Here is a 16,609-nt window from a genome sequence, read left to right as displayed (position 1 = left end):
AGAGGGAATAGATTATGAGCAGGTTTATAGCCCGGTTGTGAGGCCTAGTACAGTTCGGGTTATTTTTAGTATTGCTGTCTCTTTAGGTTGGCCATTACGACAATTTGACTTTAATAATGCGTTTCTCAATGGTAAACTAGACGAAACTGTTTATATGGCCCAACCACCAGGTTACTCTCATTCAAATTCATCCTTAGTTTGCTGTCTAAACAAGGCTCTCTATGGTTTGAAGCAAGCTCCACGAGCTTGGTTCAATACCTTGGCCAAAACCTTAGCCAAATTTGGATTTAAGAATGCTAAATCTGATATTTCTTTGTTTATTAGATATACTTCCTCTTCTGTTGTTTACTTAATTGTGTATGTTGATGATATTATCGTAACTGGTAATAATATGAATGAAATTAATACTCTCATATCTGATCTCAATAAAATTTTTTCTTTGAAAGATTTGGGACAATTCAGCTTTTTCTTGGGCCTGGAAGCAAATTATTTGCCACAAGGAAATTTGTTAATTACTCAATCTAAATATGCATCAGAATTATTAAAAAGATCAGCTATGGAGGACTCAAGTCCCATGCCTACTCCTATGATATCTAGTCTTAAGATGTCTGCTAATGACTCAGAATTCTTTGATAATCCAAAACTTTATAGGTCAATCGTAGGCGGCTTACAATATTTAACTCTTACTAGGCCAGATTTATCATACTCGGTTAATAAAGTATCTCAATATATGCACCAACCTACACTACACCATTGGAAGTGTGTGAAACGAATTTTGAGATATTTGAGAGGAACTTTGAATCATGGCTTATTCTTCACAAAAGCTACTGATTTTCGCTTACTTTCCTTTGCAGATTCTGATTGGGGTGGTGACTTGGATGACAGAAAATCTATTACAGGCTTTTGTGTGTATCTTGGCAACAATCTAGTCTCCTGGAAAAGTAATAAACAAACCAAACTCAGCAGAAGCAGTACTGAAGCAGAATACAGATCTATAGCTGCTGCACAAACTGAAATTATGTCTCTTCAACAGTTGCTCGGGGAGCTGCACATTCCTCAAAAAATCCCACCTACCATCTACTGCGATAACCAGTCCACTTGCCTTCTAGCTGCTAATCCTGTCCTTCATAGCAGGTGCAAGCACTTGGAGCTAGACTTACACTTTATCAGGGATCTAGTCAACCGCAGAGAACTTTTTGTCGTGCATATACCTTCCACAGATCAGATAGCAGATACTCTAACTAAACCTCTCTCCTTGCCAGCATTTCAGAAATTTAGAACCAAACTGAGAGTACATGACAGATCAAGTACCTCAGTTTGAGGGGGGGGTGTTAGAGTAGTGAATTAATTTTCTATTCTATTATGATTAGTTAGAGGGTAGATTAGTCTTTCTACCCTAATAAGGGATGACTTGTGTATATGCTATATATAATAACTTTACTCTTTGGAGAAACAGAGTTTCCTAATATTCATTCTATCATATTCAATCTATCAAGTTTATCTTCTTCTCTCATTCTCTAATATTCATTTGCAAGTTCTTCAATCTTGTTACTCAAGATTCTAATAAAGCATATATATATATATATATTTTGATCTTTTCGGATTATTAATGTCCTTTTTAATAATCTTATGATCAAGAACAATTTAGATTAAATTATAAAAGATTTATCTCTCAATATTATGATTACTATCACAATGATAAATCTCTAAATTTAATCAAGGATTATATTAACATTTTAATATAATAACAATAACAAATTATTTGACACATAATTGATTGGATTGTGGTCATACTCCTTATTCCCAACACTATGCATATCTTTTACCATTAAATAAAGTGTAAATATGCATGATATTCCACTTTGAGTAAAATTTCTTTTCGCCCCTAAGTTTATACTATTTATATTTTAATAATTAAAAAATGAAAATTCATCCTCTATCTTTTTATTCTTTAAATACATAAGTTTTTTTTTTTTTTTTTAATAAAAATCTCTAGTAAAAAATAGCAAAAAATGCTTTACGTATGATGTTAATTTGTATAATCTGCTCTTCACCTATTTTACATGGATGATAACCATTTGATTGTGGCTATTTATTATTTATACAATCATCAAAATAATGTTGTAGAAGGATGATAACCATTTGATTGAAACATCGTTTTGATGATTATGTAGGAGCTAAACAATTCCAATCGAATATTTATTATTCACGTAGGACTAATGAAGGCCAATTCATACAAATTACGTCACACGTAAGTATTTTTCGTTATCTTTTGTCAAAAATTCTTATAGAATGACTCATGTGTCTAATGAAAAAAAAGGATAAAGACTCATGCATCTAATGAAAAAAAAGATATGGGACGCATTGTCATTTTTCAATCGTTAAAATGTAAGTTGTCTAAATTGAAAAAGAATAAGGACCGAAAAAGAGTTTTACTTCTCCACTTTTAAATTAAATATATAAAATTATAATATTTTATAATATTTATAAAATATAATAAAATATAAATAAATAAAAATATTTATACTTTATTTTATTGAGTTAATACTCAAATTCGTCCCTGAAAGATACCTCGATCTCCATATTAGTCCCCTAAAGATAAAGTTAATCAAAAGAGTCTCCGAAAGTTACACGAGTGAATCAGGTTCGTCCTTCCGTCAATTTGCTTGATGACATGGCTAACGTCTGCTCACGTGGGACGTTAACTGCCATGCTGGCAGAGAAGGAAAACGACGCCATTTTGAGTGAATGTCCAGATAGACATGATTCGGCGTCGTTTTGTGGGCAGCATGGATTCAAAACGTTGCAGAGTAGATTCACCCTCTTCCATAACAAGTATCTCCATGTTTGGTTCCAAAATGTTTCGTCTCCCTCAAGCCATGCCCTAACCCCTTCACCTTGCATTCGCCATTGACGTTTCTCGTTGTTAGTTGACGATCAAAGCCGAGTAGGTGTTGTTACTGAGAATTGTGGTCGTCAGCTCTGTTAGCAACATTGATTGTGGAAGAAGCAATCGTGACGGTTAGAGGTAAGCATTAAAGTTTTTTCCTTTTTTTGAAGTCAGTTTTTAGCCTGATGACTTAGGGGTGGCGTTCTGTATGTCTCTGTCTGATTACGGGTAGGGGTTTGAGGAGCCTAAGGGTTTGTGTGACTATTGTTTAAGTGTCAGAATGCATTGCTTTGACTGGCGTTGTGATGATATTGAGTTATGGATTTTTCATTTTAATGAGGGTTAGTTTTCGTTGTTGCATGTTTGTTTTGGGGTTAGGGTTTGTTATGTTATGATTGAGAATAGCCAGTTGCAATCTGTGTGGGCTAAGGATATTTTCTTTTTTCTGATTGTAGATGGAAGGTCCTCCGATGACCTTTGTGTTTCACCATGGTGGATTGTTTAAGAAGAATGCGGAAGGAGATATGGTATACGAACCCGATAATACAGAGGTTTTGATGGGGGTTGAAGGAGACACGCTTGACGTGTTCTTTGTAAGGGGTTATTACAGGGAGTTGGGTTACATTGAAGCTAGAAACTGTTGGTGGAAAGATCCTGGAGTTTCCCTTTCATCAGGGTTGAGAAGCTTAGTCACAGACGCAGACTTGGTTGCCATGTGCAAGGATTGCAGGAGAAACCACAATCTAATCAATATCTACCTGGAGAATTGTATTTCTCAGCCTTGTATAGTAGACCAGATTGAGGAAGAAGTAGTGAATGTGGAAGCAGAAAGCTTGAAACAAGGGAGGAATTTCGAAGCCAAGAAGTGCAGTTCCCAACTTGTGAAAAAAGCCACAACAATGGATCTTGGCTCCAACAAGCAAACCTCTCACCCCAACAGAACAACCTCACAGCCCAAGTCACAGCCCAATCCAACAATGAAGTCCATATCTGAGCCCAACCAACCAAAGGTGAAGCCCATGTCTCAGCCCAATAAAGCAGCCCACCAGCCCAAGAAGACAACATCTTAGCCCAAGAAGATAACATCTCAGCCCATGAAGCCTGTTCCTCAGGCCAAGAAGACCAGTTATCAGGCCAAATCAGTCCCATCTTAATCAAATTCTTCATCAGAGGCAGCCAATAACTCACAAGGGGCAAATGACAAATGAAGTAGCAGTGGCTGCAGAGTCACAAGATCTGGAAGACAAGTGAAGGAAGCTCCCCTCCAGGAAGATGACACTGACTCTCATGACTCTTATGAGAGTACTGAAGATGAACTATATAGGCCTCCAAAAGTTGTAGGAGACAACCTCTATAGTAGTGACAGTGACAGTGACTCTGGGAAGGGAAAAAGAAGTGGAGAGAGGGACAGCAGGTCTGAAGTCAGAGAGAAGCAGAAGCCCCCTAAGAAAAGATTAGCTGATAAAGAGATAGACATTGATGATTCTAACTATGAGGGGTCTAAAGATGATGAAAGCTCTAAGTCTGGTATGTTAATTCCATAAGGGTTAGTTATTTTTTGAACTATTTTGCAAATGTTAGGGTGGCTTATGTGTTCAAATTTTTGTTACCAGATTTAGATGATAGTGATGGTGCCTCAGATGCTGACTTCTGGCATTCAGAGGATTCTGATAAGGTGTTGGAGTCTGATGAAGAATCACCAGCTGTATACCCTCAGTTCAATGAGAAAACAAAGTTTGAGGAGTTGAAATTTGAGGTCAGTATGGTATTTAAGTCCAAGTCTGAATTCATACAAGCAACTAGGGATTATACAATCCAGTGGGGTAGAAATATTCTGTTTTCAAAAAATGACAAAGTTAGAGTTAGGGGTGTCTGTAAGTCTGAAGATTGTCCCTGGGTAGTTTACTGTGCATGTAATAAACAAGATGGATCTTGGCAAATTAAGACACTAGTAGATAGTCACACTTGTCCAAGAAGGAGGAAAAACAGAGCTGCAACCCAAACCTGGACTCTGAGTAAACTAGTACCTAAGCTTAGAAAACACCCAATCATGAAGCATCAAGAGGTTTATGACTGGTTTGTTAGAAAGTGCAACGTGTATCTGAATAGCACATGCATTACAAGAGCTTTGAAAGCCGCTAGGAAAATAGTCGAGGGTGATGAGATAGCTCAATATGGGTTGGTGTGGGACTATGCCAATGAGTTGCTGACTAGTAACCCCGGTTCCACAGTTCAAGTGTCTGTTATCCCCATGCCTAAGTGTCCTCCCCTATTTGATCGCTTCTATGTTTGTCTTGATTCCTGCAAGAGGGGGTTTAAGGCAGGTTGCAGACCCTTAATTGGTCTTGATGGAGCATTTTTGAAAACACTACATGGGGGTCAGATTTTAACAGCTTGTGGGCAGGATGCTAACAATTACATATTTGTGATTGCTTATGCCATAGTGAGTGTTGAAAACAAAGACAATTGGAAGTGGTTCCTTGAGTTATTGCATAATGACCTGGGAGACTACAGGGAGAACAAATGGTGCTTCATTTTAGACATGCAGAAGGTTAGCATTTTATTGACTTACAAGTAGGAATTAGTAGGACTATTTTGATTTAATGAGGTTACATTGAGGGATGAATTTGATTTAATGAAGTTATTGTAGGGATGAAATTGATTTGTCATCTTGTCGTGTGTGTTTTAACTTGCAGGATTTAATACCAGCTGTTCAGGAAGTGTTTCCCAGGGTACACCATCGATTCTGCGCCTGTCATTTATGGCGCAATTTCTCAAAACAATGGTCTAGCACTGAACTGAAAGATATGGTTTGGGAATGTGCTCGGTCTAGGACAACAGTTGAATTCAATAGAAACATGAACAGAGTGAAGCTAATTAATCAAAAAGCCTGGGAATATCTCGGCAAGTGGCCTAAAGATGCATGGACAAAGGCCCACTTTAGTGAACTGTCAAAGGTGGATAACATCTGCAACAATGCTTGCGAGTCTTTCAACGCGAAAATCAAGCATGATAGGGGCAAGCTGATTCTGACATTAGCAGAGGAAGTTAGAAGAATCATCATGAAGAGTATTGTTGACAATCGGAAGAAGCTAGAGAATTATCAAGGGATTCTCCCCCCTGTTCAGCAGAGTAGACTTGAAGCCATGACAACGTTGTCTAGCCACTGGGCTCCTCAATGGTCTGGTGATGAAAAAAAAGAACTGTATAAAGTTCATGGCTGGCCAACCAATATGGTGGTTGACCTGGGAAAGCATACATGCAGCTGTCGCTTTTGGCAACTCACAGGTAAAAAATTCAACATTAGTTACTGTCATCTACTTTTATGCACGATCTTCAAATAATGATCAATTTGTCTTTGTAAGGGATGCCGTGTATGCATGCAATCTCGGCTATACAGGATAAGAATGACAAACGTGCTGAAGACTATTGTCATGACTGGTTGAAGATGGAAGCGTACAGGAAGACTTATTGCTTCAATGTGAATCCAGTGAAAGGTCAGGATCTGTGGGAAAAAACTCCACACCCAGCTCCCGTCCCACCACCATTTAAGGCAAAGCCTGGAAGGCCAACGAAAAAAAGGCGAAGGGACAAAGAGGAACAACCTACTGGGTCAAAAACAAAGATGAAGAGGAAGTATAACCCTATCAGATGCATGTATTGCAGTGAGATAAGACACAACAAGCGAAGCTGTGCAAAGAAGAAAGCTACCGAAGCTGAGAAGCATGCTAAGCAGCTGCAGCTGCAACTAGTTGTGGTTGCCCCTGCTGCAGAAGGGGCTACCCCTGAAGCAACCGCTATCCCAGCTGAACCTAATCCAGCTCCATCAACAACACAGACTCTAACAGTAATTGATATTAGCCAGTGTGACAGTATACCATCAACCCAAGAAACACAACAGGTAATCTGCCATATGTGATTTATTTTAAACATTTGTTATTTCATAAATCTCATTTCTTTTATAAGCTAAATCTAAATCTAGATCTACCTTTTAAATTGTGTAGGAACAACTCACAGCTAGGCCATCCAAATTAAAGGTCATTAAAAGGAAAGCCAGACTTCAGTCCTCTCCTAAACCTACTGTAGCCGCACCAGTTGCTATCTCTGCTGAGACAATCAAGGGGACTAGTTCAACTACTGCTAAAAAATTGGCCGACTTTATGACCTTCGTTCCTACTCCCGGCTTCAAGCCCCCAAGAAAGATTGATAAATGACTTTGATTAGTGTTGAAATGTATTCTGGTTGAATTTGTTTTGTGTGAGGATACTTTATATTTTTTTGCACAGGGCAATTGGTTATCTATGTAACTGAAAGTTGTACTATGCCCTTTTATTTTGGTCTAGGATACCTTTTAGGTTTTGTATCCTCATGTAAAAGCTTATGACTTTGATGTGGTCTGTATCCTATGTTAAACCTTTTTATTTTGGTCCTTAAGAAAATGTGACATCTAGCCTCCTATGGCAACTCAATGTTTAAGAGTACTTTGACTACTCAATGTTTAACAGTACTTTGACTACTAATTATGTCCATTCCTTAGTGCATCTTACTTTAATAGTGATCCGAATTGGTTTGGAACCTTTGAATTGGATTGTGTTGTCTTCATCTAAAAAAGCCAAATGCAACATCTATTCTCATTCAATTGATTCGTGTCATTACACCATCACGTTTCAACAGAATTTGCTTTACTTGGAACGAGACAACAAACTACAAACGATCACATTAAGCACAACTACCACAAACAGAAAAACTATTAACATTTTCAATGCTTTTACTTCAGCTTCCAAGCTGCCCAGTCTCCATGCCACCTTCAACCTCCATTCATCACAGTCACTATCAACCTGCAGCTCCGCCCCATAATCTTTCTTTGTTCCACCTTCGCCCACCCCTTCATACTCATCATCCTCAACCCACTTAAAGTAGTTGCAGTGACTGCCCTTCTGCAAATTCAGAAATTAGAAAATAAAAAATTAAAGAAAACCCAACACACAAAACAACATTGAAAACCCTTAACGTCTTACACAACACTCACCCAGTACCTTGGACATGCACGGAATAGTCTATCTGGATTCTCCGCTGTCCCAGATTTTCTTATCGCAGCCTTCAACCCACAGAAACATGATTCCTCATGGGTTTTCCTCCTGGTTCGCATTGAGGCGCTGGAAGCATTACTGCCGTTCGAGAAGAACGACACACCACCACCACGGACTCCATTTCCTGCCTCCATCGTTGCCCCAAACCAGCAATTTCAACACGAACCCAGGCATATGACCCTCTGATTGATGAAGGCGACCTATTTATCGTGGAATTTAGGATTAGGTTTCAAACACTTAGGGACTTATTTGAATTGTTTTGCCAAACTTACCTTCTCAGCAATAGGTTATGACACGTTGGCCTCTTCCACGTTGGAAGCTAACCACACACGTCAGCAGACGTTAGCCAGGTCAGCACGGGAGTTAACGGAAGGACAAACGTGATTCACTCGTGTAACTTTCGGAAACTCTTTTGATTAACTTTATCTTTCGGGGACTAATATGGAGATCGAGGTATCTTTCAGGGACGAATTTGATATTTAACTCTTATTTTATTATAAAGATATTATATATTATTATGATTTTTTTTATTTTTTTTCATTCAAACAAATTTTTTTTATTTATTTTTTTCATCCAAACAATACATAAATAATTCTATTTTTTATTTTCTCATTTATTTTCTCTTATTTTTCTTTTTTTTTTATTTTTTTATATCTAAACAAAATATAAATGTATAATAGATTAGTCCTTAATTTATTTGATTAGGAATTCCGTGAAAAATCAAGAAAGAAAAAAGAGAGGTATTTGCAGTTTTATAAATTTTTCACTTTTAATTTTGCTATTGATTTTTGTACAACACAGAGACAGAGCATGCTAATATTTGGAGTAATGACGTATTGACATGTAGTAAGAAAGCAATTTCAAAATTTGTTTCAAGAGATAATAATGAGCATGTTTAGCTAATCACAAACATAAATTAGTTTTAGTTACAGAGAATTTTGATGGTGTGTTAAAATTTATTCACTAAAAAAAAAAAAAGTCTAAAAGAGAGTGAGAGAACATGACCAATCCTCTAATTAACATCATTTAAAATACTATTATTATAATTAAAAACTTATTTAATTAAGCACATTAAATATAACTCTTAAAAACTTATCTCTGAATCAAAGAAGGAAAAAAAACCCTCACTAAACCCTCACTCGCTTCCAAACCCGAATATGTAAAACAGAATCTGATATAAATAATGGCTCAAACAAATAATAATAGTAAAAGGATATTTTTTTTATAGAAAAAAAAAGGAAAGAAGAAAGAGAAAGATTTCTGGCATCAATGGCTGCTTTGTATTCCAGTGTCACAGAGGAGGATCTGAACGGTTTTAGGTTCTCAATCGATCAAATTCAAACTCAAGTTGTCAAGGTGAACCATCCTATACTACTAAATACTAATCATAATAACTCAAAACTATTTCTTTATTTAATTATCTATGTTTGTGGATTATCATTTTTCAACCATAATTGATATATAATTCATGCGTCCATGATGCTTTAATTTTTTATTTAATTACAATTCATGTTCAACATAGCATTCAATTTTTTTTTTTTTTAAATATAGGATCCAACATTACTCACTCACATCACATGTACCAGATGATGAAGATTTTAAATATCTCTATTGATTTTTTTCTTGATACTAGATAATGCTGCTGATTCTTGTTTTTCTGCCTTGTTCTTCACTTCTTGTCTCGGTAAAGTTTTACCCTGTCTTGTTGTCTTTAACTCTTTATTATCACGTGTGAGTCCAAGAAGAAAATGTTCTTCATGTTTGTGCATGCAATGTGGGTCAGTGTATGTGGATCAAAATGGACTCCTCATATGTGGATGTAACTTATTTTGGTTTGAGTTTTGTGTTTAATTTTGATATATTGTTTTCAATCAATCTTTTTCATTTAGATTGCTATTCAAATAGTGAGTGTGAAATGTAATTACTTTTCTTAACGTAATAATATATAATTAGATTCTTGTATAGCCATTTTACACTGATACCAACAGTGCATAAAGATTAAATTCTTAAAGTTTATTTCTTTGGGGTAATGTTTATTCAAATAGTGAGTATAAATTCACAGCACATTCTCAATAGTATGCTCCTCTCATGAAAATATGGCAATTTAGTCCCCTTTAGAAGTTCTCTGATCTATATTTTCATGAAGTCTCTGACATCTAAATGTTTTCATAATCCCTATGATTGAAAACAATATAAAGAAAAGTTTTCTATGCTTCTAAACACATTGCATTAGTTAGGATATTGTTATATTGTTTTCATGATTCCCTTTGAAATGTTCTCTTTGTTATAAAGCTGGAAGGTAGAAGCTAATGTTAGTTGGGTTATAAGGATCTAGCACATGTTAAGTGTGGAATTGCTGTTATGCATGCATAGGCTTGTTAATATTTAAACTTCTTTATTTGAAAATGAGTTAACAAAAAAGTGTTTCTTTGTGTATTGTGCTCAATGTAGCTAGAGAAACAAGTAAATGAAGTTGAACAGTTCTACCAATCCAACGATTTTAAAGTTAATAATTCCAAAAACAAGGGTGAAAATAAGCATCTTATTGGAACTAAGAAGTCACTGCAAGGTGATTCACACAATGAAGCTGATGCTGATGCTGCAAAAGGAAGGGAAGAACTCATGCGCCAGTTTTCCGTTATATTGCGTCAGGTAATTGCTAACACTCTACAACTACGTCTAAGGTTTCATGTCTATTGTTGGATTAAGATGAAATCATGGAATTCCAATGTATGTTATCAGTATCTTGCTTGAATATGAATTTTGTTTTTGTTAAATTAATGAACTGAATTCAAACAAATGATTATCCATTAAGGACAATTTTGTTCTGCTTTCACTGGTAGAAAGCATTTTATTGAGATGAATTCATTTGATGGAAAATAGTATTTCCTTACATGCTAAGTTTCATTTTCATCAAGAAAAATTGATCAGTTTTCTTTCTGGTTGTTCAAATAAATATGACCGCTTGTGTTGAATTTTGAGTTCTGCCAAGTTTTTAATTGTGATGCATTCATTGCTTCACAGATTACTCAGCATGAATGGGCTTGGCCTTTTATGGATCCTGTAGATGTTGAAGGTCTGGGACTGTATGACTATTATGAGGTAATATTTTTCTCTCTTTCCTTTTTCTGGGAATTCTTTGTTTATAATTTCATGGAAAACTGTACCAGATGACAAATAATTATGTTGGATGTACTTGCTTATGCTGTAACCAAACTTGGATATTTCAGCATCAAATACAGAACTAAGAAAAAATAAAATAACTGGCTTTTGGAGGCTGAAAATTTGGTATATGGTATAAAAAAAAATGTGAATTTCCTAAAAATGGGTCATATAGGTTAATTTTAGAAATATGAGCCTAAATCTTTTACACGTTATGAAAAGCAATTGTTTTTTTGTCCTCTTCTATATTTCAGGTTGTGAAAAATAATATTTTTTAATCTTTTTCTGCATTTCATAAGTTGTGAAAACAGTATGCGTTTTCTTCTGCGATACGTAGTTACTCCTTAGCTTTTTGCTGGTTGCAAAAAGCAGACCAACTCATATTCTTGTACATCACCCCAACCACCTATTTTGGTGAATTACACCAACTAAAAAATCATTTAAAAATTAATTTCTGACTTTTGGATGACTAGTTCTCTCCTCTATAATTACTTCATTATCTAGTTACAAAAGTATCTTCACTGTTTCCTCTCACTATCATGAGAAACGTGCCACATACGATATCACTTACTATGTTACTATTTCTAGTTTCCTACTTACTTGGGAGATGATTCCTTGCTTCTCAATTCCTTTCTAATGTGCACCATTATAGGTGGGAATGCAAGTGAGTAGACTTTATATCTTCTAGATAAATGACATTTGAAATCCTTGTATTGATCCAAAACTATTAAAGGAGTTCTTTTTATGTTCAATGTTTCTTTCTTGGGATAATACTACCCTTTTTTATTTTATTTTTAAATTTCCCTTCTCATAGGTTATCAATAAGCCTATGGATTTCAGCACAATAAAAAGAAAAATGGAAGCTAAGGATGGCTCTGGTTATAAGAATGTCAGGGAGATATATTCTGATGTAAGGTTGATTTTTAAGAATGCAATGAAATACAATGATAAAAAGAATGAAGTCCATGTTATGGCGAGAACCTTGCTGAACAAGTTCGAAGAGAAATGGCTGCTCCTGTTGCCTAAAGTTGACCAAGAGGTAACTTTTTTTCTCCCAAAATCTTTGCCTCTCTTTTAGATGAGTGAAAGATTACACATAATTTCAATGGCTACATATATAGAAATAACACAGTTTTCAGTTGTCCTATGTAACTTTTTATTTTGTATGTTAGGAGAGGAGACATTTAAAGGAAGAAGCGGATGCACAGTTGGAAACACAGCTCGCACAAGAAGCAACTTATGCCAATATGACTAGGGATTTATCTGTTGAGGTTGATTGATTATTTTTATTCTAGAATCATGTTCTAAATCAGTTATTTGATTTTACTTAGGAGTATGCTTTATGCTGCCATTTGATCTTCTTCCTGTTGTTTCAGCTGGACAAGGTTGATGTGCATTTGAAGAGTCTTAAAGCATTGGTTATTCAAAACTGCAGGTTTGTAAACTATTAACCTCGTATTGATGCCTCTTGATGATGGTCAAATTGCAATAGATATGTGTTATACGTTGCCATTTGCTTGTTTTTCTGTCTTATCATTTACACTAAGGTTAAAATTTTCTAAAAGTCACCAGACTTTATAACTGAGATGAATACAAATGGCGGTTACATGTATAACAACCTACATCCCCTCTAAGAAGATTTGAATGATAAAGTATACCACTTGTTCTTAATATTGATGTCCCTTTGCTACTTACGCTGTTGAATTTGTCTCACGTACATGTGTCTTGGCATTGAGTTGATTTTGAACAAGCTGTTTTATGCCAATATAACATTGAAGGCTGATAGGTTTTTATATCCTTCAAAACTCATAGGTTCCTTAAATTTCATCGTGACATTGATGTCCATGTTCATTGTTCAAGAAACCTTTTTCTTTTGGTATTGCTAAATGTTGCTGAAAATACTGCAGGAAACTCTCATCTCAGGAGAAAGTTCTACTTGGGACAGCTCTCCCAAGGTTGTCTCCTGAATACCTCATCAGAGCATTGCAAATAGTTCATGAAAACAATCCAAACTTCCAACCTAATGCTGAAGTTGTGGAACTTGACATTAATTCTCAGGTCTCTCCACGTTGTATCTATAGCTACTGATGTTTGCTGTCAACCATTTTTCAGTTTTGCCTTGCCTTTCCTTGAGTCGTTATGTTGTTCCGCGAAGCATGCTCTTTCTTGTTGCTAAACCTTTTTTTTTCTGCTAAATTTTACAGAACGACTACACACTGTGGAGGTTAAACGTTTTTGTCAAGCATGCATTGAAAGTTCAGGGAAGAACTGCTGAGGGCACAGGTGTTGACCATAGTAATAAAACCGAGAACAAGAACTACTCCAAAAGGAGGAGAATTTTGTGATTCTCTTGCCAAGATATCTTTTGAAAGTACTGAAAAATCTTATATCTAGTGTTAGGTAATGCAGTAGGATAGGATCATTCTGTAAAATCATTTATGATATGCTCAATTAGTTAGAGGGATCAATGAGTAGTTTGTGTCTGATAATGTTTCACCATATAGACCCTTCAACAAATCTAGAGGGGTACAGTTTCCTTTGGTGTATTTGGTTGGTTGAAATAAAATGGATGGTAAAATTTTCTATGATTCTTTTTCAACGGAATGCGAAATTGATTCTTTGGAGACATCTCTCTGGTGATTGACATAACTTTGTTTACATGAAACTGTCATAAAAATCGGACGGAATTAAATAATTCTCAAGTAGAGTTTGATTCATAATAACAAAAATATATCTCTGCAATTCTCCTTTCTTTTCAAAGAAGCAAGATTCCATGTTTGTTCCAAGTTAAAATAACTGCTTCAGTCTCATCTCAAGATCAAAAGCCAAAATGGGAAGTGTGGAATGAGTTACTTGGCAAACCAAAACCTTAAGTTTTGATCCCAACAAACCCTGGCTTCTTCTATTCTGTGCAATGAAGAATGCATTTGTAACTCTACCATATATGACTTAATGGCTTTATCTATGCCAAGACTACATAATACAGTACCTTGTTCTTAGTCTTCTCACACTATAGGACAATATCATAATTGCATGTAACATGTTCTACAGGGGAATATTTTTGGCAATTAGCAGTAATCATCAACACCCTTATCCATCACATGGAGCAATTTTAATCTTACTAACTAGTCTCATCTCATACAACTGCAAAGTTTTAAAGCATCAAATTTTAATACAACAGCCTAGTTGATTGTAAAGAAAAAGGGAAACAAATCAAAACCTGTGTGGAAAAAACCTTGCTTTTATTAAATTAAGAGCAAAAACAGATATAAGAAGTAAACAATAGTGGTTTTTCCTCTGCCTAAACAAGGATCCTCAAAAGAAGCACATACAGTGTCAATTTTTCAACTCAAATGCTGCATGAACAATAAAGCACAAATACAACTAACCAACCCAACCAAAACACGTATCAATTGAGAGCACCAACCCCAGATCCACTCTTGCGAGCGAGTTTTGTCCACTCAGTATGGAAAGCTCCGGGGCGATCAACCCTCTCATAAGTATGAGCTCCGAACAAGTCTCTCTGAGCCTGAACAAGGTTAGCCGGCAGCCGTGCCCTCCGGTACGTGTCAAAGTAAGCAAGGCTAGCACACATCCCAGGAGTGCTGATTCCAGCCGAAATGGCCAACCCCACGACCCTCCTCCAAGCAGCCTGCCTCTGCACCATCTCCCTCGCAAACTCTGGGTCCACGATCAAGCTCGCCAAGTTGGGATTCCTCTGATAGGCCTTCTTGATCCTATCCAAGAACACAGCTCTTATGATACATCCACCCTTCCAAATCCTAGCCAACTCTCCCAAATTCAAGTTCCAACCTTTCTCATTACTCTTGGCCCTCAACAAGTTCATCCCCTGAGCATAGCTGCAAATCTTGGAAGCATACAATGCCTGCCTCACATCATCAATCAATCGCTTCTTGTCGACGCCAACCCTCGCGGCAGATGCGATATCATCACTCATTCCAGCTTCCTTCAAAACACTGGCAGCATTCTCCCTCTCCTCCTTCAACCCGCTCAAGTACCTGGAATCCAAGGACGCAGCAATGGTTGGCGCCGCAATAGAAAGCTCGGCAGCCTGCTGAACCGTCCACTTGCCAGTGCCCTTCATGCCGGTCTTATCAAGAATCTTATCCACCAAGAAACCATCACCACCTTCCTCATCCTTCACCTTGAAGATATCAGCGGTGATCTCAATGAGGAAACTCTCAAGCTCCCCACGGTTCCACTCCGCGAAAATATCAGCGAGCTCAGAATTGTTCAAACCACCAACATGCTTGAGAACATCGTAGGCTTCAGAGATTAACTGCATGTCTCCGTATTCAATTCCGTTGTGGACCATCTTCACGAAGTTTCCAGAACCTCCCTCGCCGATGTAGGTGACGCAGGGGCCGTCCTCGACCTGAGCGGCCACCTTGGAGAGAATATCCTGGATGTTGTTGTAGGCCTGGAGAGAGCCGCCGGGCATGAGGGAAGGACCGTTACGGGCGCCCTCTTCGCCGCCGGAGACTCCCATGCCAAGGTAGAGGAGTCCCTTCTCGGAGGCCTGGTGGATGCGGCGCTCGGTGTTCTCGTACCACTCGTTCCCGCCGTCGATGATGGTGTCGCCAGGCTCCATGTGGTCGGAGAGAGCGGCGATGGTCTGGTCAACGGGGGCGCCGGCCTTGACGAGGATGATGACGGATCTGGGCCGTTGGAGTGAGAGGACGAAGTCGCGGGGGTTGTATTGACCGGTGAGAGGGAGAGAGCCCTCTTGGCGGGCCCGATCTACGGTCTCGTCGACCTTGGAGGTTGTGCGGTTGTACACGGAGATTGGGAAGCCTTTCTCCGCTATGTTCAGAGCCAGGTTTTGGCCCATCACCGCCAGGCCCGCAAGCCCGATGCGCGACAACGCTGCCGATGCTTCCATCAGTTACAGAGAAGGAGGGGGGTTGGCGAATGGGGAATGTGGTAGTAGGATGGTTTAGGTTCTGTATAAATGGGATTCTTAATTGTTAATACCAATACTAATTGTAATTAACTACTAATCAAGTAGCAGTGACTTTGGGGGTTGGGTTTCAGTTTTGTTTTGTTTAGGGGATGGGGTTAGTGATAGGGCGGGGGTTGGCGGACTTTTCGAGGGTGTGAAGGGTTAGGTAACCTCAGTCCTCACCTGAAAACACATTCGCCTTAATACATTTTGGCAACTCAGCCAACATCTTTGAAAAACAGAAACAAAATATATTTTGATTATTACATAATAAAATAATTACTTTTCCTTATTTAATTCATGTAATAAATTTATTTGCATATTTATTTAAATATAAAATTTTATTTTATAATCAACGGGACAGAAACGTTCAAAAAAAATCTAGATTATACAACTACTATTTTAAGAAATATAGTTTCTAATTGAATCTGCAAAAAACCTAAGAAAAATACAACATAAAAAGAAATATATAACAATTATATTATAAATTATATCTACGTAAGA

General features: G+C 37.3%; 3 protein-coding genes across 4 annotated transcripts; 1 reads left to right on the top strand and 2 right to left on the bottom strand.

The window, feature by feature from the left end:
• Window positions 1–7,572: 7,572 nt before the first annotated feature.
• Window positions 7,573–8,114, bottom strand: LOC148566858 (uncharacterized). Its single transcript, XM_088484460.1, has 2 exons — window positions 7,920–8,114; window positions 7,573–7,827 (listed from the first exon to the last, which is right to left on the bottom strand). Exons 1-2 carry the CDS (start codon window positions 8,112–8,114, stop codon window positions 7,573–7,575), a joined length of 450 nt encoding a protein of 149 aa, XP_088340586.1.
• A 2,370-nt stretch (window positions 8,115–10,484) lies between these two features.
• LOC107636204 (transcription factor GTE1-like) lies at window positions 10,485–13,733 on the top strand. Of its 2 annotated transcripts, XM_016339729.3 has the most exons (7): window positions 10,485–10,632; window positions 11,005–11,082; window positions 11,957–12,181; window positions 12,315–12,413; window positions 12,519–12,577; window positions 13,050–13,200; window positions 13,347–13,733. In XM_016339729.3, the coding sequence occupies exons 1-7, from the start codon at window positions 10,603–10,605 to the stop codon at window positions 13,485–13,487; spliced, it is 783 nt and encodes a 260-aa protein (XP_016195215.2). In that variant the 5' UTR covers window positions 10,485–10,602; the 3' UTR covers window positions 13,488–13,733. The 2 variants fall into 2 exon arrangements, with proteins under 2 accessions (XP_016195215.2, XP_088340032.1); XM_088483906.1 differs by lacking the exons at window positions 10,485–10,632; window positions 11,005–11,082 and adding an exon at window positions 11,775–11,806.
• Window positions 13,734–14,367: 634 nt separating this feature from the next.
• LOC107639073 (6-phosphogluconate dehydrogenase, decarboxylating 3, chloroplastic) lies at window positions 14,368–16,339 on the bottom strand. The gene has a single exon (XM_016342489.3). It carries the CDS (start codon window positions 16,043–16,045, stop codon window positions 14,552–14,554), a length of 1,494 nt encoding a protein of 497 aa, XP_016197975.2. The 5' UTR covers window positions 16,046–16,339; the 3' UTR covers window positions 14,368–14,551.
• Window positions 16,340–16,609: the final 270 nt, after the last annotated feature.

Source organism: Arachis ipaensis, chromosome B4 (assembly GCF_059453495.1).
Source record: "Arachis ipaensis isolate K30076 ecotype BB chromosome B4, ASM5945349v1, whole genome shotgun sequence".
NCBI lineage: Eukaryota > Viridiplantae > Streptophyta > Magnoliopsida > Fabales > Fabaceae > Arachis > Arachis ipaensis.
The sequence above is the reverse complement of the archived record's forward strand: the minus strand, read 5'-3'. Positions and strand labels throughout refer to the sequence as shown.